Source organism: Macaca nemestrina, chromosome 1, assembly GCF_043159975.1.
Source record: "Macaca nemestrina isolate mMacNem1 chromosome 1, mMacNem.hap1, whole genome shotgun sequence".
In the NCBI taxonomy this organism is placed as follows: domain Eukaryota; kingdom Metazoa; phylum Chordata; class Mammalia; order Primates; family Cercopithecidae; genus Macaca; species Macaca nemestrina.
This window is the reverse complement of record NC_092125.1, coordinates 139,307,940-139,333,222: the sequence shown is the minus strand read 5'-3', so window position 1 is coordinate 139,333,222 and position 25,283 is coordinate 139,307,940. Positions and strand designations below refer to the sequence as shown.

Genomic DNA, 25,283 nt, shown 5'->3' with positions numbered 1-25,283 from the left:
CTGCACCTGGCCTGATCATGGTGTTGAAAGTAGATTCCAAACGATCAACTCTCTAGAAGCTCCTTATTAATTATAAATACGTTTGATAGCTGGGTGAAACTTATCCTTCAATTAGTGACATAAGGTTGATGTTTCTTAAATATTTTAGGTATCAACTACACACAAATATCATTAGACCACACACGCACAAATATGACGTTTAAATGTCTATGGCCTATAAATTGACAGGCAGTTTGACATGGAAAAGCCAAAATGTTTAATTTAGGTCCCTGTCTCTACCTAAAATTGAGCCATCTCCTTATGGCTGTTTAAAGCACCTGAATATGATGATTTTTTCTGTTTTCTTCTACAGATATTTAGTGCTGTTCCACCAGATAGTCAATGGGGGCACAATACCAGCAAGTTCCAGTCAGGATTCAGCTGGTGAAAGGGCAATTATGTTAAGCGTAGGCCACAAAGTGATCTGGGAAGTGTTTAATCAACAAGTGGTCCCAGTATAATAACTGGTGACTGGGTGGCCTTGGAACTGAGTTTTTAGCACATTGGCTGGGGGACTGAAAGTGAGTCCCAGTTCACCCCACCCATACAGAGATCTCTTGCTCATTTCAGACCTGCTCATTGGAGTAGCTGCTTGCTACCAAGAGCCAGAAAAAAGAAGCCCAAGACTTGTTTCTTGCCCTCTTGATCTCTGACATCATGCTCTAAAATTATGAAGCAAAATGATACTTTCTGTAGCATTGTCTAACTTTGGGAGAGATGAGACTCTTGCTATGGAGGAAGCATGGGAAGATGAGAAAGATGGTGGATGCTGATAGGGCCTGGAATTTGGTGTGGGCAGGTTTTGAGTAACAAGAAGGGATAACATCACCTAGCCTTCTGTGCTGTCAGCCAGCCTGGGTTTCTGACCATTCCCAGTATCCCCAGGTTATAAGAAGGCAGTCGCTACAAAAACCCATGTAAAAATATTTATCAATGTATTTATCAGTATTGGCTGCAGGAAACTAGACTACATTAATCAGGGTGAATTCAGCTCTAGGAGATGCTTTCATTGACATTTCAGGGATAAATAGCTGACATGGCCGGAACCCAAATTCCCCTGGGGCCTTTGTTAACCAAATGAGCACAGGTTCTGTCCTGTCAGGAGCTTCTGCAGCCTTGGCTAGACCAGACAGGGATCCATTCCAGGCTCTAGCCCCTAGCTGTGTCCTCCAGAATCCATAGCCTGTCAGTGGACCTGGGGCCCCAGCGCTTTCATGCTTTCACAACCAGCACCCCTCTTTGCCTTGGGTTTTGGGCTACAAAACAGCCAAAACTAAACAGTCCAGGACCACTCAGACATGGCCTTCCCAGTGGCCTCTCTTCTCAGGAAACTGTCACTCTCAGAGCCCACTCTGAGCTTTGCAGCCCCTGGGCAACAGAAGGTTACAGGAGGATTATCAAAGGATTAGGGGGCTCTGCTGAGTGAGCATGTATAGGGTGTTTCTGCCAGAGTGATTTTTCTGAAACAGTCCTGATCATGCCACCCCTCTATAACTCCATGTCTCCTACAGCTGTGTTTGAAAAGTGTCACCCAACCATCCCCTGCATCAAACTCACCCTGGGAAGGGAAGGATTATTAACATGCAGGCTCCTGGGTCCACTCTCTGGCCATTGAATCTGAATTTCTGCACGTAGGGTTCAGGAGCCTACAGTTAAAACAAGCTCTCCTTGTGATTTTATGTTCATGAAAGTGTAAGAGCCAAGGTACACCACAGGATAAAGTCCAAATGGCTTAACATGGTGTACAAGGTGCACCAGCACATAGCTTAACCTGTTTCTATCTTCCCTGGAAGCACCTACCAAACCCACATCTCCCCACTTCTAGCCATACTGATACATCTTGGAGAACTTGCCAGGGTCTCTCTATCACTCCCATGCTACCCCCATTCTTAGTGTACTCTCTCTACCATTTCCCCCCACCCTTACTCTTCCCCCTTGTTATTCTTTTAGTCTTCTTATCAATGAGTTTAGTGATCATCTCCTTTGGATCAGGCATGCCTCTACTTCCTCCCTCTTAGTGAAACTCACCCTGAATCATAACACTGGGTATCTGCCTTTCTCCCTATTGGACATTGAGCCCTGCAAGACTGGGAACTGTGTCTTGTCCTTGGTTTCTCCGTGCTTACTATGCTTCTTGACCCATAGTAGGGGCTCAGAAACAGTTGAGAGCTAACAAAGGTCTTCAGTTAGAGATACCAGAGCTTTGAGTCTATTTGGGTTGAGCACGTCTTCTTAACAAAACCTGAATATTGATGGTTTTTAAATTCTGGTCTCTAAAGGACAATAAGATTAATAAAGAAGAAATAAACCCAAGATATGAGATTAACTGTGTACATTTAACTAAAGATTAAGTTAGGTATAACATACGGAACAAATTACAAATAGAGGTACCACCACAGTGTGGCCCTGTTCTAACTCTGCAGAGCCACCCACCTGAGGCTGGGGTTGGACTGGTGAGAGTGGCAGATGGGTGGGCTACCACTGGGAGTGGGGGAACCCAAGACCTGAAACTAAAACATGTACCTCACCCCAGGACTTTCAAGGAGAAAGGAGAGAGGTCTGAGTGGGCATTTGTCGGTGTACTAAGGGTCAGTGCTCCTAAGATCAAGTAACAACCATACCAAGTCTTAAAGGTAGGAATTAGAGTAGAGGCCACAAACAACACCATCAGTGAGGGTCAGGGGTCAGACAAAAACTGGGCCAAGCATGGGGAAGAGTTTGGGAAAGGTATAGCTGGTATGCTCCCATCAGCTCTTGGGAGGCTTGGCAGGCTCTGCCATGAGGCTTTATAATGAAGGCCTTGTTTTGGGCTGTCAACCAGAGGGAAGTTGTGGATGCTGGTGAGTGTTCATGGCAATAGGTACCTGTGGAAGGGTGGCACGTGGGCATGGTAGGCAGGAAGTCCTTGATAAGATTCTTCCCAGCCTCCTCTCTCTGCTATTAACCAAGGCTTTTGTGGCTTAACAACAGGCCAGCACCCCTCCCTCTGCTCGGTCAACCATATGTAGCCCCCTTTTCATCTCTTGCTCTCCCAAAATGAACTCAGATCATGAAATGGTGCACCCATGAGTTCGCACGTTTGAAACTTTATTAACACCCCTGAAGTTCTTTCTTTTTGCAGAGGCCTCTGACAGAAGATGCAATTTCCCTAAACAGCCAGCTCCTGTTACTTTGGCAGACCTTTCAACCTTAGCCTGACAAGAAGCTTGTGTCCGCCTCCCTGCATTAACTGAGTCTTTTTCCAGAATCCCAGGGTGTGTCAGCAGCAGTGTGTGTATTCCAAATGGCTCACTGTGCATGTTTCTTTAGCTTTCTTACATCCTTTTGTTTTATTATTTCCAGCTTGGCCCGTATTTGCCATATTTTTCCACTTAATCAAAAGGTTGAATGAAAGAATGTCTATTCATCAGATTTCCATGGAACCATGCCAATAGGGAGTATCATGAAGGCGAGTTGTCCTGGCTCCCCACCTCCATCCTGGCCCTGCTGCTCTCTGCTTCGCTGTGTATGCACAACCCCACAGGTGCCTGTCTCCAGGTGGGAATGGCCACTCTCCGGCTCTCCGCATATGGCTTCAGCATTGTTTCAACCCCCTTCTCCATCCTACCTTGCTGTTACAGTTCCAAGATTTGTTTCTCACTAGTGTTTTAGGCCCTGCAACCACACTGTGTTTTTGAGAGAGAGTCTGACATGTATATGCAGTACATGCCATTTGGCCTTTGCTTGATACATGTCTGCTTCTCTGCTGTTCTTTTTAATTAAAAGGGAGAGAGGTATGTATACGAGCTGGAGCAGGACTGGGGCCGTTAAGACTTGAGCCTGGTCCTGGCTCTGGCATTGAGTTTCCCGCTGACCTCAGGCAAGTTCCCTAAACCTTGGCTTTTTTACTGGCTTTAATGAGTAGCCCGGCTGTTTCTTGGAAAACATGTTAAATATGTTGAAAATGCTAAATATTGAAAATACTTTCTCAGCTGCATCCTTTGGCAAATTCCAGATTCCTTTCTATCCCTCTTTGGTTTTGCAAGGTCCAAGGTCAGATATCCTAGTTTCCCTCTGCCTAAGCCTCTTCAGTTAGCTGGCTCAGTTTTCATGGAAATAGGAATATGAGGCATAGACATTCATTAACTGTAGCTGTTAAAATTCCCAAGCAAATCCAAGTAGAATGTGGTTATGAAAGCCAAGGCCTGTTGCCAAAGAAAGATGTATGTGTGTGTATGTGTGCGTGTGTGTGTGTGCACGTATGCGCGTGCGTGCATTGTGGGATATGTGCTTGTTATATAACTTCTGATCCTTGATCCCTGGATGTTATCCAGTGAGTAGCTGGTTGGATTTGGGGCTTAACATGGCTTGGGAGCTGTTTGGAGCCTTGGTGGGAACTAGATGACTCTGTGTTGTCTCAATCCTGCTGTGTAAATAGTCTCTTCTCCTGATTCATCTGCCACAGCCCAGCTGCTTTTCGGCTCCAGTGATCCTGCTTACTGAGTCTCCCAGAGACAGAGATCTGAATGGTCGGTGAGGAGCCCATCCCAGGCTGGCAGGAAGGATTCTGGGCACTCTGGGGACATCTTTCATGTCCTGTACCGTAAGATATTTTCCGTGTGGGACTTCCAAGCTTGCTCTGTCAAGGAAATTTAACATCCTCTGCAGCTGCTTGAGTTTCTCTGGAGAGAGCTGTGTGTCCCACCTGAGCTGAGTTCACTTCCCTGTCTAAGCTAAGCTCCTTCCTCAGAGCTGGCCCAGGGCCCATTGCTGCCACCAGCGACAGGGGCCTGCAGGCCTGTTACAGCATTGACTTAGTCTGGAAGGTCATATATCTGGCTGTTGGATGAATAAAAAATAATATTTTCATCCTATCGCTTAAGTTACCCAAGCTCAGCTGCTGTAGCCAGAGACCCTCACTAACTTGGGCCACCTAGTGGTCTGAGGGGAGTGTGCTGCAGTCCTGCTCCACACAAACGCTCAGGGACCCAGAGTCCTTCCATCTTGTGGCTCTGCCATCCTGAGTCCTTGAGGCTGTTTTCGTGGTTGAAACTGGGTTACCATAAATCCACATTTCAGATGGCAGAGTTGGGGAAGAGAGCGTGGAGGGGCACTCCTTCTTGGACTTTGCACACATCCTTTCTACTTTGTTCTGCCGGAGAAAACTTAGTGACAAGGCCACACCTTACTATGAGCTTGAGAAATGTAGCTCTTACCTGGGCGACACCACCCACAGAGTTATTACTCTGTTACTGTGGAAGAAGAAAATAATGAATTTGGATGCATAGCTAGCAGCCTCCCTACATTCCATCCTTTTAAATCATTCAGATACTCTGTGAATTGTGAATTCAAAGCCTGTTGTCAGCCAGCTTCGTGGGTGTGTGGCCTGTTTAGTTGCACAGGATTCTACACTCATAGGGCTCTGCATTTGATTTAATGCTCTGTTACTGCCTTCTTGAAAGTCTAATTTTTTTAACAAGGTGACCACATTTTCATTTTGCACTGGGCCCCACGAATTATGTAGCCTGTTCTGTCTGCTTTTTCCCAAATTAACATTTTTATTCTACCCAATTCAGCATTTAATGAAAATACATTTTGTAGCAAGATACCATGAAAGATCATGTGAGGGATGCAAAGATGAGTAAAATTCAGTATCAGAGATTTTGCAGTCCATTAGGGAGATGGGAGAAGTGAAGTAAGTTGTCATTTAGAAGAGTTGTGCACATATGGTTGTGAATATTCACGGAAACGAAGGCAGCTTCTGCTTGATGGTGATGTTGGCAGGGGTGGTGGCTGGTGGTGTAAGATATTTGCTCTGGGTAGAATATTTTAATTTGTATTTATATTTATTTAATATATTGTAAAATATTTGTAGAGATGGTATCTTGCCATGTTGCCCAGGCTGGTCTCAAACTTCTGGGCTCAGGTGATTCTCTCAAAGTGCTGGGATTACAGGCATGAGCCACAATGCCCAGCAGGGATATAATATTTTTAAAGGAACCATTTCAGGCATATAAAAATATAGAGAATAATCTTAAAAATACCTGTGTGCCCACTACTTTTTTTGTCAATTCTTAAGGTATTGCTATGTTTGTGTCATGTATTTTTAAGAAATTTAAATATTACAGATACAGTTGAGCCTCCTTTGTAACTCTCTCTGATCTCATCCCCTTCTTTCCCCACCTAGGAATAGACCATCACTTCCTGAATTTGGTGTTTATAATCCTCATGCATGTCACAATATTTTTTTGTTTACTATATACACATGTATCTATAATATTTAGTATTTTACATGTTTTAAATTTTATAAAAATTGCACCATACTTCACTTACTAATTCAGAAAATAGCTTATTTTTAAAATAATTTCAACCTCTATTTTATATTTAAAAAGTTTATATGCAGGTTTATTACATGGGTGTATTGTGTGATGCTGAGGCTTAGGGTATGATTGATCACATCACCCACGTGGTGAGCATAGTATCCAATAGTTAGTTTTTCAACCCTTTCTCCCTTCCCTCCCTGCCCCCTGTAGTAGTCCTCAGTGTCTATTATTATTATTGCCATCTTTATGTCCGTGAGTACCCAATGTTTAGCTCCCACTTTTAAGTGAGAACATGTGGTATTTGGTTTTCTGTTCCTTTTTAATTTTCTTAGGATATTGGTCTTCAGCTGCATTCATGTTGCTGCAGAGGACATGATTTTGTTCTTTTTTACGGCTTCGTAGTATTCCATGGTGTGTGTGTGTGTGTGTGTGTGTGTGTATCTCACATTTTCTTTATCCAGTCTACTGTTGATGGGCATCTAGGTTGATTCCATGTCTTTGCTATTATAAATAGTGCTGCAGTGAACATATGTGTGCATGTGTCTTTTTGGTACAATGACTCATTTTCTTTTGAGAAATAAATCATTCTGGATGATTTATTGGGATTGCTGGGTCAAATGGTAGTTCCAAGTTCTTTGAGAAATCCACAGTTGCTGAACTAACTTACACTCCCACCAATGGTGTACAAGCATTCCCTTTTTTCCTGTCTCGACAGCATTTATTGTTTTTTGACTTTGTAATGATAGCCTTTCTGACTGGTGCAAGATGGCATCTACTTGTGATTTTGATTTGCATTTCTCTGATGATTAGGGATATTGAACATTCTTCACGTGTTTGTTGGCTGCTTGTATGTCTTGAGAAATCTGTTCATGTCTTTTGCTCACTTTTTAATGGAATTGTTTTTGCTTGCTGAATTAAGTTCCTTATAAGTTCTGTGTATTAGACTTTTGTCAGATGCATAGTTTGTGAATTTTTTCTCCCATTCTGTAGGTTGTCTGTTTACTCTGTTGACAGTTTCTTTTGCTGTATAGATGTTCTTTAATTTAATTAGACCTCACTTGCCAATTTTTGTTTTTGTTGCAATTGCTTTTGAGGACTTAGTTATAAGTTATTTCCCAAGGCCAAAGTCCAGAATGGTGTTTCCCAGGTAGGAAGTACTTTATTGAGTAATTGCTATGGCCAAATACTGTTTTAGACATTGGAGATACAGCCATAAAAAAATAAATGAAAATTTCTCCTCTGTATTCCAGAGGGGCAGAGAGACAATAAGCAAGATAAATAAGTAAAAACATGTGGTATGTGACAAAATGACAACTACTAACAATGTAAGAAAAAGCAGAGAAGGGAATGTAACAGGAGGATGGCAGTAGAGGAAATCAAAATTTTCCTCAGAGTGACCATGGAAGATCTTGCTGCCATTATATATTTTTAGTAACATTATATTTTGAGACTTACCTATCTGTAGTTCATTTTCGTTACTACATAGCATCCATTGCATGAACAGGTCATACTTTATTTACTAATTTTCTCTTGATTAGCATTCAGATTGTTTTTAATATTTTGCTTTTATAAACAAGGCTGCAAGAAACACACCTGAGCATATCCTTCTGTGCACATGTCCAGTTTCTCTAAGACAGAGTAGACCTAGGAGAAAGGTTTAGGTTGGTGGACATGTACATCTTTAACTTTACTAGATGTTGTCAAATCCTGTCCAAACTGGTCCTATCCATGGACACTCTGCAGTAAATAGTTATCATAGCAGACCCAAAGCTGCTGTTTTCAGAAGGGCCTGCTTGCAAGGCTAACCCTTAGCTGGCATCTGGGAACTTGGGTTTCTGGAGTGTTCTTATTGTTCTTTAATGGATAAGCATGGCTTACTGTGCCTAGACTGTGGAAACAATGTGGTTCATGCTGAGCCCTTCCTTTCCTTCTGGGAGTCTGGAATTTTGAAACATGCTAGTTAAAGTGTGCTTATGTGACACAATAAAAACCTTGGGTGCCAAGTCTCTAATGGGCTTCCCTGGGCAGAAGCATCACACACCCGTTGCCGCGTTTTCACCACTGGGAAATGAATGTACTCTATGTGATCCCTCATGGGAGGGGAAAGCATACAGGAGCCTGTGCATGGATCCCACCAGATCTTTTCCATGTTTTCTTCCCTTATGATCTGGCTGTGTATTCTTACTCCATTGCTGTAATACATCTTAGCCATGAGTACACTTATATGCTGAATCTTCTAAGTCCCTCTAGCATATCTCTGAACATGTCTTGTGAGTCCCTCTACTATATGCATCTCTGAACATAAGGGTGGTCATGGGGACCCTCTTCACACATGCCCACTAGTAGTGAGAGTTCCCAATTCTCCATGATGATGACAGATTTGGTAGCATTCATCTTTCTGATTTTTGCCAACCTAATAGGTGTGAAATAGTATCCCATTGTTATTTGGATTTTTATTTCCTTGATTACTAGTGAGGCTGTGCATCTTTTCACATGCTTAGTGACTATTTGAGTTTCCCCTTCTGTGAAGCGTCTATTTGTATTCTTTGCTAATTTGTCTTTTGGGTTATTTGTCTTTTTTACATCTATCAGAATACTAATTATTTGTTCATTATGTACACTGAAAATAATTTCTTCCTGTCTGCAGTCTGTCTTTATTTTTTAGAGTGTGGTTTGTTCTGTGGAGGTTTTTCATTTTAATGTACTCAAATTAATGAACTTTTCCCCTACAGGGTGTGTGTGTGTGTGTGTGTATGTGTGTGCGCACACGCGCATGTTTTGTTATGTGTCTTTGGAGAGGCTGTATGGAGTAGTGAGTAAGAATATAAGCTCTGGAGCCAGACCATGTGGGTTTAAATCCCAGCCCCATGGCTTACTGTGCAGTTTCGGTCAAGTTTACCTCTTTGGGGTTCCATTCATTCATCTGTTAAATGGAGATAATCATAGTTCCTGCCTATTAGGTAGCTATAAGGATTATGTAATTAAATATATAAAGTGCTTAAAACAGTCCCTGGCACATAGTTGACTCACGAGTGCCATGAGTCCCTGGCACTCATTAGGTGTTAGCAACCAACATTATTAAGAAAACTTTTCTTATCTCAACATGATGAAAACAGTATCTTATATTTTCTTCTAATGATTTTCCACTTTGGTTTTCAAAAGTGGTCTTGGGTACTCTTCCTTTCCCTCTTCTGTTTCCTTTCTTTCTGAGTAAATCATTCTTAAGGCTTTTAGGTGTTAGGGAGCTGGGTAGGTACCCAGGTAGGGCTCAGGGGAGCCTCAGGGGCTATGAGCAGGTGTAAGAGCCCAGGCGAGGCAAGGAGGGCATCCATGTAGGAAGGTGGAAACCAGACCCCAGGCAGGGTGAGGAGGGTATCTGTGTGCTGGAGTGGCCCAGGGTGGGGAGTCAGAGCCTGAGCAGGGGGAGGAAAGTGTGGGTGTCAGAACCCTGGTAGTGTCAGGTGAGATTCTTGTTGGGGAAGGTAGGCAGGATCACAGTGGTGGAGATGGGAGATGTGTTATATCCAGAGGGATCGATCATATAAGTAATGTGTGTATAAATATATTAAAGATATTGGGACCCAATTTTTCAGGGAAGGGAGCTGCAAATGTGGAAGGAAAAAATGAAAGTAAATGCTGTGATGTTGTATTGGAATCGGAGGTATCATCATAACCTCATGATTGTTGATGTATACATTAATATATAGAGAAATAAATATAGATATGACTGCATGTATATCTATATCTATGCATATGTACATACATACATACATATTCTCTAATTGTCCACTAAGAGAGCCTAGATGTTGGTTTCTGAATAGTATGTTCCCTAAAAAGAACCAGGGCCCTTGGGGAAATGGGTGAGATAAACCTGGAATATCTTGTTGTGCCAGAAAGCAGGTAAGTGCTCAAAGAATGATGTGAAACACATCAAAAGGACACAAGAGCCGTCTGATGGATTTCTACTAGCTAAATAAGGGACAAATTGGACATTAAGCTAAATAGTAAAGAATTAAACCCACTGAATATAATAGGAAGCCATGAATTCATAAATAGATACATGTAAATAAAATACTTGTAAATTACAAAGGGAAAGAGAATCATCTTGTGGACGAGAAGCCTGCAGACACCTCCATAATCAAGTGATTAAAGTGAACATCATTAGTAATGGGTCAAGTTGAAATTGCACACCATCTAATAGGATGCAATGGAAAGAACACAGTATTGCTTCTGAGATATTCCTGCCAAAGATACACAACATAAATCTCATTATGAGGAAACATCAGACAGGCCCACATTGAGGAACACTACAAAATAACTGACCTGTCATCGTTAAAAGACTGAGAAGCTGTTCCAAACTAAAGGAGATCAAAAAGACATGCCAACTCAATGCAATGTGTGATTCTGAACTGGATCCTTTTGCTATAAAGGAGGACATTATTGGGATGATTGTTGAGACTTGAATGGGGTCTGAGGATTAGATGGTAGGGATGTTAATTTACTGCTGTTGGTGGCTGTATTGTGATCATGTAGGAGAATGTACTTGTTTGTAGGAAATATACAAACTATACAAACTATGAGGCTTCAGGTTGGCAGTTTTTTGTCAAACAATTGAAAAATTATATTATACTTGCAACTTTCTTGTAAATTTGTGATTGTTCCACAATTTAAAAATTATTACATAAAATGACTTCTTATTTTTTAAAAAGAATACTTTAATCCACTTGGAGCTTATCTTTGTGTATGTTGTGAGATAGAACTAACTTAATTTTTTAAATACTTTCATGTAAATAACTAGTTGTTAACACTGAATACAAATTTGAAAAGTGATATTCTAGAGAGAGGAGAGAGAATAGTTAAAGACAGGGACAGGAAAATGAGGGTTGAATTTAGGGGTTTTGTTTGGCTAGACTATAACTCATATGTGGACTGGTAAGGGGTCAAGCTGGAAGGGTAAGTTGGGGCCAAATCATAAAAGGCCTTTAATGTCAAAGTGAGGATTTTGCACTTAACTCTGCAGTTTATGGGAACCATTGAGAACTTCAGTGAACGATCCTTTTGGGAGGTCTTCCCTACTCCCTCCCACTTCCTGCTAGTTGAGTGTGCTTCTTTTGGGCTCCTATAATGCATTATTTTGTATTTTCTCAATCTCTGTCTCCTCCTCTTTCCTTCTCCTTCTCCCATCCCCTCTCCCTCCCTTTCCCTACTGCATTGACCTCATCTATTTCTGAGACAGCTTCCCAACCAGAGTGGTGTTAGGGACTCTTATTGTATGTGGCAGTTAGCACAGTGCCTGGCTAATAGTAAGTATTCAATCGTGGTTACCAAACAGACCTCAGGAGATGAATTTTAAGAAGCAGACTGGTATCAGTGGATGTGGGAGAGGCCAGGCCAGGCTTGGAGCTGGAACATCACCCAGACAGGAAGTAGTAATAAAGGCCTCTATCAGAGAAAGGACAGTGGTAAAAGTAAGGCAAAAGGGGTATTTGGGAATGACCTTGTGGTGTTGGAAGCTGTATTTTGGCAAGTGGTAGAATACAGGGGGTGAAGAATGTGGTAGAGAAGGAGTCTGAGGTTTTTTTTAAGCCTCTCAGGACAGGAGACGAGTCATGCCTACAACTGAAACAGGAAAATTAATCAGTTCAGGATCTCAGAAAGTGAGGACACTTAAAATAACAAAAAGTATAACATTACCTTATAATTGCTTACCATCCTGTAGTTTTCAAAGTTCATCATCTACACCTTTATAGCGATAAATACCATTGAACACTCCAAAATAGGGAATCCTCTCCAAAGCGGGGACTACAAATAAATTGGGACTTCCTGGCTCTTCCCTGACATTTTTGCCCAAGAGCCCGCATTTTAAAAGTGATCAACCTACTGACCTTGCTGTTTTGTTTCTATAGAGCTCCGTAGACATTTAGCTGAGGGAACGACCATGAATGTTTGGAGCTGAGCCCTCAGGCTCCTGTTGGTTTAGGTGGGACTTGATGCTGTACCTATAAGACATCTTGTTACATGAAGTGCGGCTGATGGGAGAAGCAGGTAAAAATCCAGGCTCGTTACACCTTCCTGCAGGCTGGCTGCTGTCAGCTGTTGATTTAGTTCAATGAAGATCTAAAATTATAATTTCTGAGCTTAAAATTGTCCCCATTCTCTGACCTTCAACTTATCTTTCAACATCTGCTGTCCCAGCTAAACTAGAGTTACTTGCAGTTCCTACTATAAAACAGAAAATGTAACAAGTGGTAATTGGGGGGGGGGCTCCCTAAAAGGCACCTGAAGCTGTCTCTGATGTCCCTTTACATTAATCTGTTTACTTCCTAGAACAGGGGTGGGCACAGTATGGCTTATGAGCCAAACCCAGCCTTGCCCATTCCTTACATGTTGTCTGTAGCTGCTTCCGTGAACCACAGCCAAGCTGAGTAGTTGCAACCAGAGGCTGTATGACTTGCAAAGTCTGAAATAGTCACCATCCAGCCCTTTACAGAAAAAAAAAAAATGTGCTGATGCTGCATTAGAATGTTAACACCGTGAAAGCAGAGCCTGGGTCTTGTTCTCTGCTTTGTCCCCAGAATATGGAGTAGTGGATGCTTTTTCACCTTCTTCTGCACTGTTTCCTCTCTCCCCTCCTTTCCCCCTTACTCCTTTGCTTCTTTGGCAGCTGTAAGAGGATGAACATGGCAATCAGTATTGTTCAAGACCAAAGAGGCTGCCTAGCTCTGGTGGAAAACAAGAATTGCACCAGGGCTAGGCTGTGTGCCTGGAATGCTGTCTGACCAGGTGCTATGCAGTGTCTTATGAATGAAATGTGCCCCCTGAAACTCACCATGACTCAAAACTGTGGGATCTGGCTACAATAATCTGTGGTCTCTTATGAAATGTACTAAAGTATAAAACCAAGAAGAAGGCTTGGGTCTGGGCAAAGCATGTCTCATGAGATGTGCACATCTGAGCCTGGACATCAGGCAGCTGCTCAGGAAGCTGAGTGTGTGTCATGGTAAGCTGCAGGAAGGGCCCTGAGTAGAGTGCCTTGGGGGTCCTCATGCCATTTGTGTCTCGTGCTTAAAGTTACAAATGAAGCTAACAAACTGCTAAATAACCACCTTCAGAATGCCCTGGGTTCAAATGTCATCTTCTTGGCCTCCTTGGAGTTCCACACTGGCCTGTGGTGGTACACAGCCCACTCTCCCATGGCTCATTCCCCTTTTCTTCCTTCCCCTGTTTTCCCAAGTGGCCTCTTGTGCCATGGGTGGACACTAGCCAGCACAATCCGGGACCAGCCTTGACTCAGCTCACACAGGCCCTAGAAGTGGGCTTTAGCTCATTTGGACAGGGAATTGCAGAGTTCTGGGTCCAGTGGGCATGTCCCCTGGGACCTGTGGATGCTTAGCCCTGGGAGAATGAAGCCACTTAAGGAGGACGGCAGTGGAGTGGGGCTGCAGGGAAGGCTGGATGGCCTACCAAGCCATTGAATTTTTCTGGAATGTGCTTTTCCTTTTCTATTAAAACAGTGGAAACAAAACAATCCCACAAAGGCTTAATTTGTGAATATTGAGGTATTTTCCAACTCTACAAGCCTATGGCTTTATGAATCTGAAAATTCCAGTACTTATGCTTTCCCCAACTTGACAATCACCTTGACAAAATGTGGAGCAATCCTCCCCTGTTATCATCAGGAGTCATGAACTGTTAAGCTCAGGGCACCTGCTCAGGCATTGAAATGCTGCATTGAGGAAACCAAGCCCCAGGTCTCTGGGGCCCACGGGCTGAGTCCTTCTGGTGCCTGAAACAGCTACCCCACAAGGGTGAGGCTGCTTTATTTCTAGAGGAAAAGCTCCTCCCTTGCCCCATAATCCCCGCAGGCCTGCTGGTGCAGAACTTCCTCCTCACTGGCCACAGTGAAGGTGCCCAGGCTGCCACAGAGACCCTGTGCTCCAAGCCCAGAGCTTTGCTGATGGGTTCTCTGCCCCATTTTTCTCTTCCCATCTCTTCAGGAGAGCTAGAGTGGGCTTTTCACTCAGGTTGAAAGAGATTTCTCTTTTTATCCCAGCTATTCCAAAATCTTGAGCTTCCCAAAGAAGAACTGGAAACTTAGAAATTCTGGCAGCACATCATACGCCTGGAGCATCTCTTGACTGGCCATGTTTTCTGAACTGACTCTTCCATTTCCTCCTCCTTTTCCTCATAAATTTCCCTTATTAACAGACTGGGGCATCTTTCAGTAGAGTCACACATTCTCAGGAGATCTGGGCCTAGCTTCCAGCTTTAACCCTTTTCAAACCCAAGCAAGCTGTGGCTTTGCTGCCTCCTCCTTGCTTTGTGGCTTTTTGTTGTTATCGTTGTTGTTTTTGTTTTTGTTTTTGTTTCTGAACGGAGTCTCACTCTGTTGCCAGGCTGGAGTGCAGTGGCACGATCTCAGCTCATTACAACCTCTGCCTCCTGGGTTCAAGCAATTTTCCTGCTTCAGCCTCCTGAGTAGCTGGGATTATAGGCACCCACCACCACACGTGGTTAATTTTTTTTTTTTTTTTTTTTTTTTTTTTGTATTTTAGTAGAGACAGGGTTTCACCATGTTGACCAGCTGGTCTCAAACTCCTGAGCTCAGGCAATTCACCTGCCTCAGCCTCCCAAAGTGCTAGGATTAGACGTGAGCCACTGTGTCCAGCCTGTGGGTATTTTTAAAGCACGGCATCCTCCTGCTCCACTTGCCCTTTGCTGCTTTTTGGAGGCATCATTTTCTTGGACCCACTTATTTTCTGTCTATTTTCCTTGCTGGGTTTTCATAGTTTGCTAGGTTTTCAGTTTGGTGGGTATTAGTTGAACATATTCTGTGTGCCAGGAGCTGGAAAAAACAGGATGAAAAGACACAGACCTCAGGTGTAGTGGAGATAAAAGGTACACTGAGATTTTTCCTTAAGGGGGTGTGCAGATTTTACCTGCATCCAACTATATCCACTTCATGATGCCTTTCCGAAACTCTCACAGCCAAACAGAATGGCTGCTAAACCACCTCCCCTACCCTACGTAGTCTTTTTTCTTTTCTTTTCTTTTCCTAAGCAGCCCCAAAGAGTGTAGTCTTCTTTCCTGTGATATTGTAGTTGCTAATTTAAATTCTGAGACCAGCCAGGGTGCAGCAGTGTGATGCAAGCAGTGTGACGCAAGCAGTGTGCTGGGCTTTCCCAACCTCTATCTTAGCCCTAGCTAAAATGGCCTTACAGTTTTGGTCATTGGTAAGTTAAAAGAAAAAGTCAAAACCAGATGAAGCTGTGGGGCTACCAAATTAGTTGTATAGTCTCTATGGGCAGTTATTTGCCTAGCATCTAGTAGGTGCAAAGTGGCAAGTCAGGAGGTGTGCAGGACTTAAAGTTGTGTAGCCCTTGCTCTCTGTCTGCCTCTAAACGAGCACAGGACCCTTCTTGCTGAAATAAAAATTTTAGCACCTTGTGCTCACTTTCTTCCTCATCCTCTTCTCAGCCACAGTTCCTGGGCCTCAGCATCTCTCCCCTTTCCCTCTTCCTTCACCCCGACTCTGGAGTCTATCCTCAGTATAATGAAAGCATATTTACGAAGAAGCCCATCTCTAGGTCATGGAGGGAGACTGCCCTGGCAAGGAAACCCACTTGTTCTCCTCATCCACAAGTCTTTGGAAACGTTTGGTTAAAAATAATTATTTTCTGAATCTTGGTGAGCATTTATGTGAACTAGATGTCCATCCTCATTCCTTTCTTTTGTTTTTTTCCAGAAGGAGTCTGGCTCTGTCACCAAGCTAGAGTGCAGTGGCGCGATCTCGGCTCACTGCAACCTCCGCCTCCTGGTTCAAGCGATTCTCCTGCCTCAGCCTCCTGAGTAGCTGGGACTACAGGCATGTGCCACCACGCTCGGCTAATTTTTGTATTTTTAGAGACAAGGGGTCTCACTGTGTTAGTCAGGATGGTCTCGATCTTCTGACCTCGTGATCTGCCCGCCTCAGCCTCCCTGTGTGCCGGGATTACAGGTGTGAGCCACCACGCCCGGCCTTCATTCCCTTCTAACACCACTGCAGAAGATGCACATGGTAGCATTGCGGAAATGGCACAGCAGCACGTGAATGAGGTCCTGAACGCTTCAAATGGTTACAAAGTCCTGTCGGATCTCAGGTCCAACCAAGGATCAACTCTCGCCTGTCCATGCCTCTTTGTCTCCTGTCCTAATTACATCTGTGAGGTAAACACTCAAATAAGTTGGGCAAACAGGCATGAAACTTAAAGTCGGTAATACTCAGCTGACAATGGATAATGTTTATAGGCATTACTAGTTGGGTGTTTTCTTCAAACTCTACAAAGACTTGACATGGAACATTAAGACTAGTCCATTCACTTCCAACCTAGTGTTGCAGAATCTTGCCAGAATGAGCAGTCCTGAGGCAATAACACTCACAGAAGTGCATGGGACTGACAAAGAGCTATGCACCCACCTAAAAAATGTCTAAAACTATACTAGGTGGTGCACACCAGGGAGACTGTGGATTAGGACAATTTGTGATGAGTGCATTTGCATTTTATTTTTCCATGAAAATCACACACATGCAGACACACAGACAAACACAGAGAAAAGCAGATCCGCTTGAAATGAGAGCAATATGGAGGCCAAAGCTGCTAGTGGGATGGCCCGGGGTTTCTAACTCTGTGGTCTGGAGAAGAAGGATTTTGTATTTGTTTGGTTTCACCATCAAGTGTTCCGGGTGAGCAAGTCAGTTTCAGTTTCCTTCTGAAAGAGCCTCTTTCTGAATTCGCTGCACGCTCCTCGTGTGTTTGTTTTCTGCTGCAGTGGGGTCATTTATGCTGGCCAGTCCATTTGGATGACCATATGGGCACAGGCTCCTGCACCTCCAGCTGCCCAGAGTTCCTCTCTGGCTGCAGGAACGAGCAGTGTGAAAGATCAGTCCTGTGGAATGAGATCACATGGACTCGCGTCATCTTGGTTTTCTGAGATGGTGTGACTACTTTTAGATTTCAAAAGCTAAACAGTTGTCAATCAGTCTCTGAAGGGCACTCAGCTGAGGGCACTGTGATTCCGTCAGATCACCTGGGTTATGGGCCATCTTTCTCTCTTTCTCTATGAAATCTATGAATCAGGTCACCCTGGTTCTAAGATCCAGGCATTTATTACAAAGACTCACACATATGAGATGTGTGCATACATGCTTACATCCTGGAGGGAAGCTACATCCATGGTGCTGTTTCCAAGGGCTCTTATGGGGTCTTTGGGGGCTTTTTTTAGCTTAAGAAAGTTACCATTATCTTAAAAGCCAAGAAATCCTGATTTAGGTCAGCCCTGAGGTATAGAATTCCCTTGACCACTTCCTGTAGGGGTGGCTCTGGGAAGCAGGAAAATGTGACTGGGGGAGGGGAGAGATGAGAGCTGGAAGGCAGGATATTAGGCTCCAGATCAAAGCTTGAGCTTTGATTAACAAAGGTGTCCATGTTCCTTGAGAAGTGGACACCAAGGTGACCTTTTTAACTGGAGACACACTGTCTCCAGCTACAAAGTATGGGTTGAATTCCTGAACCAATGCCTGCTGTGGGGTTGGGGTAGTGTGGGTGAGGAGGGGATTGGACAAAGGCCTGATCAGTCTAGATGAAATGTGGTTTATCCCGTTATCTGATTTAAAATCACCTATCCCCTTAAGAGGATGACTAATACAGTACTTAGGGCTGAGAACAGGATTTGAGGTGGTGCGAGGATCCCCATCAAGGCTGAGGGTACTTCAGAAACTTCTGAAACTAATAGAAAGATACAAATTATATGGGGGAACTGGAACAGTGTAACAATAAGGATTAGAAATTGATCTGAGTTGTTCCTAATTTGGGAATGCACATGCGATGGTCACACAATTTAACCTATTTAGGATGTTTCTAAGTTGTCTGATCATCTGTCACCTATTTAATTTATTAAAACCTTGACCCTCACCAGTTTTAACAACAGAGTGTAAGATTGCGTAAGACCTTATCCCAAAACATGTTTTCCAAGACGGAGTCCTTTGTAGAGTAAAAATGTTCTTGATAATCTAACATGCTGATTTCTAGATAAATATCCGTGTGGTCATTGCTCACAATTTGGAGTTGTCAAGCCAACAGCCGGATTAACTTCCTGAAGTTCTCGCATTTGCTTAGGAGCAAGTAGTAAATTCTCTCTAGAACTTCTTGAGAGAAATTACCTTTTTCTTGTTTGAAGGGTACTTTAAAGGAAATTATTTTGAGGTGGTATAATGTAAACAATAATATAATTACTATTTATTTCATGACAGACATATACAATGCTATATGAAAGAATTTTCGCAAACCTTTGTAAAGATAGTATGTTGTAAAGTCAGAATTAGGTTTTGGATGAAAATTATCATAAAAATATGCGAATAAGTGTGTTGCAGGTTTTCTAATCTTTGTGAACAAAAATGTAAAAAACACAATAGAAAAATGATCTCACCCAATAAGGGGTAAAAGTTTGGAATTAACTGTTGTAGATCATAGAACATTAGCACCCCTGATGTTCTGCCTGGCCCAGAGGTGATGTGGGATTAGTCCTTTAAGAGGGAACATGCAGGAAGGGATGGGGAGACCACTGGGTAATTCTGGGAAACAATTTTGCTACCCAATTTTATATTCTGAGTTATAGAGTTATAAAAAGGATTCATGACTGCAAGTGGTTTTCAAAAATAATTTTCAACTGATGTCAACATCAATCACCAGATCTATAAATGGGAATCAGTGGCTGGAAGATCTCAGTAAAAGCAACCTTTCCCTATCTAAAGGAGCCTTTACTTAGGCATTTCTGGGCCCTCTGGAGGATAAGGGGTGGGAAGACAAAGTCAATTTTGCCAAGTAGCCATTAGGTCTCTGCTGGTCAAGAGGAAGCGAAAAAATTCATCACAAGCACTGCTTTGGACAGCAGTGTTTCAATAATTAGCTGTATTTGGTTTTTCTTGCAATCAAGAAACTGGGCAGAATAAAAACTTTATGGGGAAATAAGGCTTTTGCATATCCTTGCTTATTGATTTGATTTGATTTACTCTCCAGGTAAGTCAGAAGAGAGTGGCTAATTCATCCCTCTAGAGTCCCAGGCTTAAGCCAAGGCATTGGGATGCTGGTACCTCCTCTAGTACTTACTCTAGCTCTCTCCTTCTTTGGTGGTGTGCTCTTTACATGGGCACTGTGTCAGGGCAGGAACCTGCAAGCACCTATTCCAAGAGTTGTCACAAGCCAGGAGACATACCTCTTATTGCTTCTTTCTCCATCTTCTTGATTTTTTGTAAAGAGCTAAGAGGCTCTTTCCTACAACAGGTGCTATTCCTTGATCTAACCAAATGTGTCTGCCACTGAAATGATATGCCAATTAAGCCTCTTCCTTTGAAACTCAAACACATGTCCAGACATAGATGTCAAGCAGCCAAAACATTCTAATATTCTCTATTACCTTCTCTGCTCCTTATTCCCCAAATCCAAGCTTTTCTGCTGTAAGCAAAAACATGGGAAAGTTCTTTTCAAAAATGCTCTCCCATACTATCCAAATGGTTTCCTGATTACAACAGGAACCCCTACAGCTACTGAATGAAAAGTTCTTCAGCACAGAACAGGGGGACAGTGGCAGGGACTTAGGAAGGATGTGATGAGGATGTGGTGTGGACTTGGTAGGGACCATGGTATGGGCGGGACTCTCTGTAGGAGGCATATCTGAGGCCTTGAAGCAACTCAAGCCCAATGAACCAGCTGGGCTCTGAGCCGAGGAGCTGCCTCAAGCTGTGGACTGCGTAAGCAGCAGGGGTACCTGGGCTTGTCGGCTGGCTCCAGCAGCTCGAGGGTGCAAAGGGAGGTCATGAATTTCATTCTGCTGTTTAGCAAAATTTACAAATACCTGGAGGTAAGAGAAGAGCAAGATTAGGTAGATATTTCCAGGAAAACAGCACCCTACACCCATCTACCCAGTTTGCTCTCTATTTTCCACAGTTCACATACAGCCCAGCTGGTATGGCTTGTGTCCTTCCCGGGGGAGGCTGGCCCACCCACGGAAGCCTGGCCACCAGTGCCCTGGTCAGAGCTATCTTCTTAGACTAGACTCCCGAGTGATGCCACAGGAGTTCCTGCTGGAGGACTCAAGGGACTTGGGCACCAGACATTGGGGTAATCAAGGCAAGGCAGATTCTCAGCTAGCAGCATCCTAATCCTCTAACTAAAAAAAGAAAAAAAAAAAAAAGAAAAAAAAGTCATTGATCCCTGTTTGGCTCCTCGTTGAGTGTGCATGTGGCCCAGACTCCTGCTCGTGCCTTCCCCTGCTTAATGCTGATGAGAAGGTGTGGGTGAGCCAGCTCCTCAGGGGTTAAATGGAGACTTCCCTGTTTCCATTTTCCTTGCTTTACTTAACTTTCTTTAAAGATGTTTATTTTAAAACAAACATATATAAAAACACAAAACCCAGAAACAACCCAAATGTCCATCAATGAATGAACAGATGGATGAACAAAATGTAGCACATATACATACAAAGGAATATTATTCAGCCTGGAAAAGGAAGGAAATTCTGGCATATGATATAACACGGATGAACCTTGAGGATATTATGCTAAGTCCTCACATAATAAGCCAGACACAAAAGGACAAATACTGGATGATTCCACTTATATGAGGTATCTATAGTAGTCAGAGCCTTAGAGACAGAAAGTAGCACAGTAGTTGCCAAGGGCGAGGGGGCAGGAAGTGGCGAGTTAGTGTTTAACGGGCAGAGATTTTCACTGAAGCAAGATGAAAGAGTTCTATCAGGGATGGTGGTAATGGTTGCACAACAATGTAAATGTACTTAATACCACTGCACTGTGCACTTAAACATGGTTGACATGTTCAATTTTATGTTATATTTTACCGCAATAAAAAATGTGATTACGTCTTAAAAAACCACACACGGAATGCACATTTATCAAAACTCACTAAACTGTACATTTAAAATTGGTGTTTCTGTTTTGTTTTGCTTTTTTGAGACAGGGGCTTGCTCTGTCACTCAGACTAGAGTGCAGTGGTATGAACACAGTTCATGTCAGCCTTGACCTCCTGGGCTCCAGCAATATTTCTGCCTCAACCTCCCATGTAGCTGGGACCACAGGCATGCAACACCATGCCTGGCTAATTTTCTGATTTTTTTTGTAGAGACGAGGTCTCACTTTGTTGCATGGGCCCGTCTTAAACTCCTGGGCTCAAGTGATCCTCCTGCCTTGGCCTCCCAAGAGCCTGTGTTTCATCGTATGTTAATTACATATCAATAAAGCTGAGTTAAAAGAAAAACCACCACCACAAACCAGCAAGAATGAAATAACACACCATAGGATCACAGGGAAGGATAATGTGAAAAAAAAAAAAAAAATCAATGAAGTTTCCTGATGACTAAAAAATATTGTTAGAAAACAATTTCTGATATACCACCTTTTACCCCAATAAACAGAAGGCAAGAGTTTGTTAAAAATCGGGAATATTATGCCTCCCTCTTATGGCAATTCCAACCCACATTGGATGTTCTGGGCCAGTCTTTGCTCAGCTCTTGGTACTCCGGGGCCAACTTGCCTGGTCCAGGGTGGTCTGTGTGACTGAGTACTCCTCGATGAGCAGGCTGTCCTTGTGGGAGAGGAGGAGCTGGAAGATCCTCGCCAGGGAGGAGGAGGAGACCTGGAACTGGAGCATGTTGTAGTGCCTCTCCCTCTGCACGCTGCCTGGGAAGTTCCCCTGGAAGAACTGCTCCACAGGGTTCAGGTCAGGAAGCAGGTCGTCCTTCGGGGATTTGATCTTCATTGTGACGATATAGCCATCTCCAAATCTAGGGGATGCACACAGTGCAGGACAGGCCTCTGTTAGTGGTTGGGCCTAAGGTAATCACAAAATAAGGAGTAGACTCATCACAAATTTTGGGGATTAAGCCCGGCTTGGTGGCTCACACCTGTAATCCCAGCAATTTGGGAGGTAGAGGCGGGAGGATCACTTGAGCTCAGGAGTGTAAGATAAGCCTGGGCAACAAGACCATGTCTCTACAAAAATTAGCAGGCCGTGGTGGCACATGCCTGTGGTCCCAGCTACTTGGGAGGCTGAGGTGTGAGGATCACCTGAGCACAGGAGGTCAAGGCTACAGTGAGCCACAATCATGACACTGCACTCCAGCCTGGGTGACAGAGTGAGACGCTGTCTCAAAAAAACCTGAAAAACGAGAAACAAACCGCAAACAAGAACAACAAAAAAAGAAATACTGGAGATTAAAGGCCCATACCATAAACCTGGGTACATAGGAAAACTAGGAGAGAAAAACCATGGTAGTCCCTGGAGAAATCATTTGATACCAGTTTTTAGAGGTCAAATGTCTGCATGGTAATGTGGGACAATCGTACTTGCTGAAGTCAAAGGTAGTTTTATTTTATTTTTTTAATTAATTAATTTATTTATTTATTTGAGACAGAGTCTCACTGTTGCCCAGGTTGGAGTACAGTGGCGTGATCTTGGCTCACTACAACCTCCGCCTCCTGGGTTCAAGCGATTCTCCTGCCTCAGCTTCCTGAGTAGCTGGGATTACAGGCGCCCGCCACGACACTCAGTTTTTGTTTGTTTGTTTGTTTGTTTGTTTTGTATTTTTAGTACAGACAGAGTTTCACCATGTTGGCCAGGCTGGTCTTAAACTCCTAACCTCAAGTGATCCGCCTGCCTTGGCTTCCCAAAGTGCTGGGATTACAGGCATGAGCCACCGCACCCAGCCTATTTTATTTTTTGAGACAGAGTCTTGCCCTGTCGCCCAGGCTGGAGTGCAGTGGTGTGATCTCGATTCACTGCAACCTCCAACTCCTGGGTTCAAGCAATTCTTGTGCCTCGGTTTCTCGAGTAGGTGGGATTACAGGTGCACACCACCATGCCCAGCTAATTTTTGTCTTTTTAGTAGACAGGGTTTCAGCATGTTGGCCAGGTTGGTCTCGAACTCCTGACCTCAAGTGATCCGCCGGCCTCAGCTTCCCAAAGTGATGGGATTACAGGTGTGAGCCACTGCACCCAGCCATCAAAGGTAGTTTTAGCCCAGTATGGGAATCCCAAGACCGCCCATAAAGACACATGAACCAGTGCATACTGAGTGGTGGTAAGGGCTGATGGGCCAGGTGGGAGCAAAGGCTCGGGAAGGCAGCACTTCCCTGAGGAAGCTTCCCGAAGCAAATGGAGCTGCTAGGGCCCGGGCCATTGGTACTTTCTTCCTCCCTCAGCAGGATGGCTGGTTACCCTCACTTGGATGAGGGATGGTCCACCAGAGAGTGTGTGCACAGCTAGCGGGTGTCAGTACCCTATGCCTTGGTATCCTGTGTCAGTCATAACTGACTCCAAAGCTCCCTCCACGGTCTAGGGCTGTTCTCCTCTGCAGTAAGATGCTGTTCACCTTTCAGCTCCAGAAAACTCGCCATCCCTCCACACAGGCAACACTCCTCTCTCACCTCCTCTATCATGCAGATATTGAGGAGTTAGAGGGAAAGGAATAGGAGAACTTCCCTTTCTCCAGCAGCTGGACACAGGAAGTTGCTGACACAGGTCTGGTGACCTGACATGCTGCTATTTCTATAGATATCTATGCAGTGTCCAAGCTGTAGTTGCTCAATAAATCATGGGTCAAATGTCCACTTGCCACAAGCAGCTAATCTATTAGACCTTTCTCTCAGTCATTTATCTGCTCTGACACATATGAAAGGATGACATTTTCTGTGCAACACCCTCCCGTGGGTGCATCAGGATTACGCACCTCAGCATAGATAAGGTGGGTTATGTGCTGTTCCTCCACCAACCAGCTTAGTGACTTATATGCTGAGCTCTTAATAAGTGTTTGTTAAATAATTGTAACTCTGCTCTTTTCTAGGTTATAAAGCTTATCAGAATGTGAATGAGCATGGCAATATGCTGATAATCTTAAACTGTTAGCTTTGGCATGCAAACTCTTAATAATAAGGAATTATCTACAATAGTTTACAATGTGTGGGTACGGAGTAAGGATAATCCTACTCAAGATTACTGGCGTTGTTGGTTTGTCGTATAACATATGGTCTTTTTTCAAACTCAAAAGCATACGATATTCTAAAAACAAAAACAAAAACAGGTCCTCAAGCCAGTTGGTCTCCTAACCATTCCTACATTGGAGTGGACTCTTAGTAAATAAGCCACAGGTCCTGGATCTGTTGGGATAAGTGGTGGAATACTGAGGCAGTGGTAGTAGCCCTCCCTCGTCCCAGCCAGGCTCTGCATGTGTCCTGATCAGACACCCCATCCAGAGAATTGGGTGAGTCTTCGACCACAGGAAATTAGGCCAATATAGAGGAGTTTCTTATCAGCATAATGGACTTCTCCATCTGCTGCTGGAGAATGAGGCCCAGCCACCACCTGCCTCTGCCCCAGGGGATGACAGGGCAGCAGGACTCTTCCAAGTGTCAATGGAGAACACAGGATCCGGTTGGATCCACAGAGGCAACAAGGCGCACGCCCCACCATTTGCTTACTTGGACTTGAGATGCTGAATGGTGCCCATACATCGAAAGGCGCCCTTTACCATGATGGCCAGCCGGGTACACAGCGCCTCACATTCTTCCATGCTGTGGAGCAGGAGAGAGGAGGTGAGCAGGAGAGGACTCCCACCCACCTTCCCCAGCCCTGGGAATCTCTTGCCTGTGGGATGTGAGGACCACAGCCCTCCCTTCTCTGATGATGCTCACGATGACATTCCACAGCATGCGGCGTGCCTGGGGGTCCATCCCTGTGGTGGGCTCGTCCTGGGGGGTGGAGAGAAAGTTAGGGAGCACAGGCTGGGAGCTGGCCCTTCTGATTACTGCTTCCCCCTGGCCTGGCTCCCCTGAGGAGGATGAGCTGACAGACGGCACACACAGTCACTCCCCTCACTTGAGCAAGACAGGGGTAC

The 25,283-nt window shown here is 44.0% G+C and overlaps 1 protein-coding gene and 1 long non-coding RNA gene across 2 annotated transcripts in view; one reads left to right on the top strand and one right to left on the bottom strand.

Annotated features, from left to right (window-relative positions):
• The first annotated feature begins 4,344 nt into the window (after nt 1–4,344).
• On the top strand, nt 4,345–21,266 carry LOC139357915 (uncharacterized). The gene is made up of 3 exons (XR_011611957.1): nt 4,345–4,621; nt 12,248–12,386; nt 16,087–21,266. It is a non-coding gene; the product is annotated as an uncharacterized lncRNA (long non-coding RNA).
• Nucleotides 20,112–25,283, bottom strand: part of LOC105485411 (ATP binding cassette subfamily A member 4) — a 126,388-nt gene continuing 121,216 nt past the window's right edge. The window contains exons 46-49 of the mRNA XM_011747756.3: nt 25,034–25,137; nt 24,868–24,960; nt 21,926–22,175; nt 20,112–20,231 (exon numbers count right to left, since the gene is read on the bottom strand). Of these exons, the coding sequence (XP_011746058.2) occupies nt 20,112–20,231; nt 21,926–22,175; nt 24,868–24,960; nt 25,034–25,137 (567 nt within the window). The remainder of the gene's footprint in view (nt 20,232–21,925; nt 22,176–24,867; nt 24,961–25,033; nt 25,138–25,283) is intronic.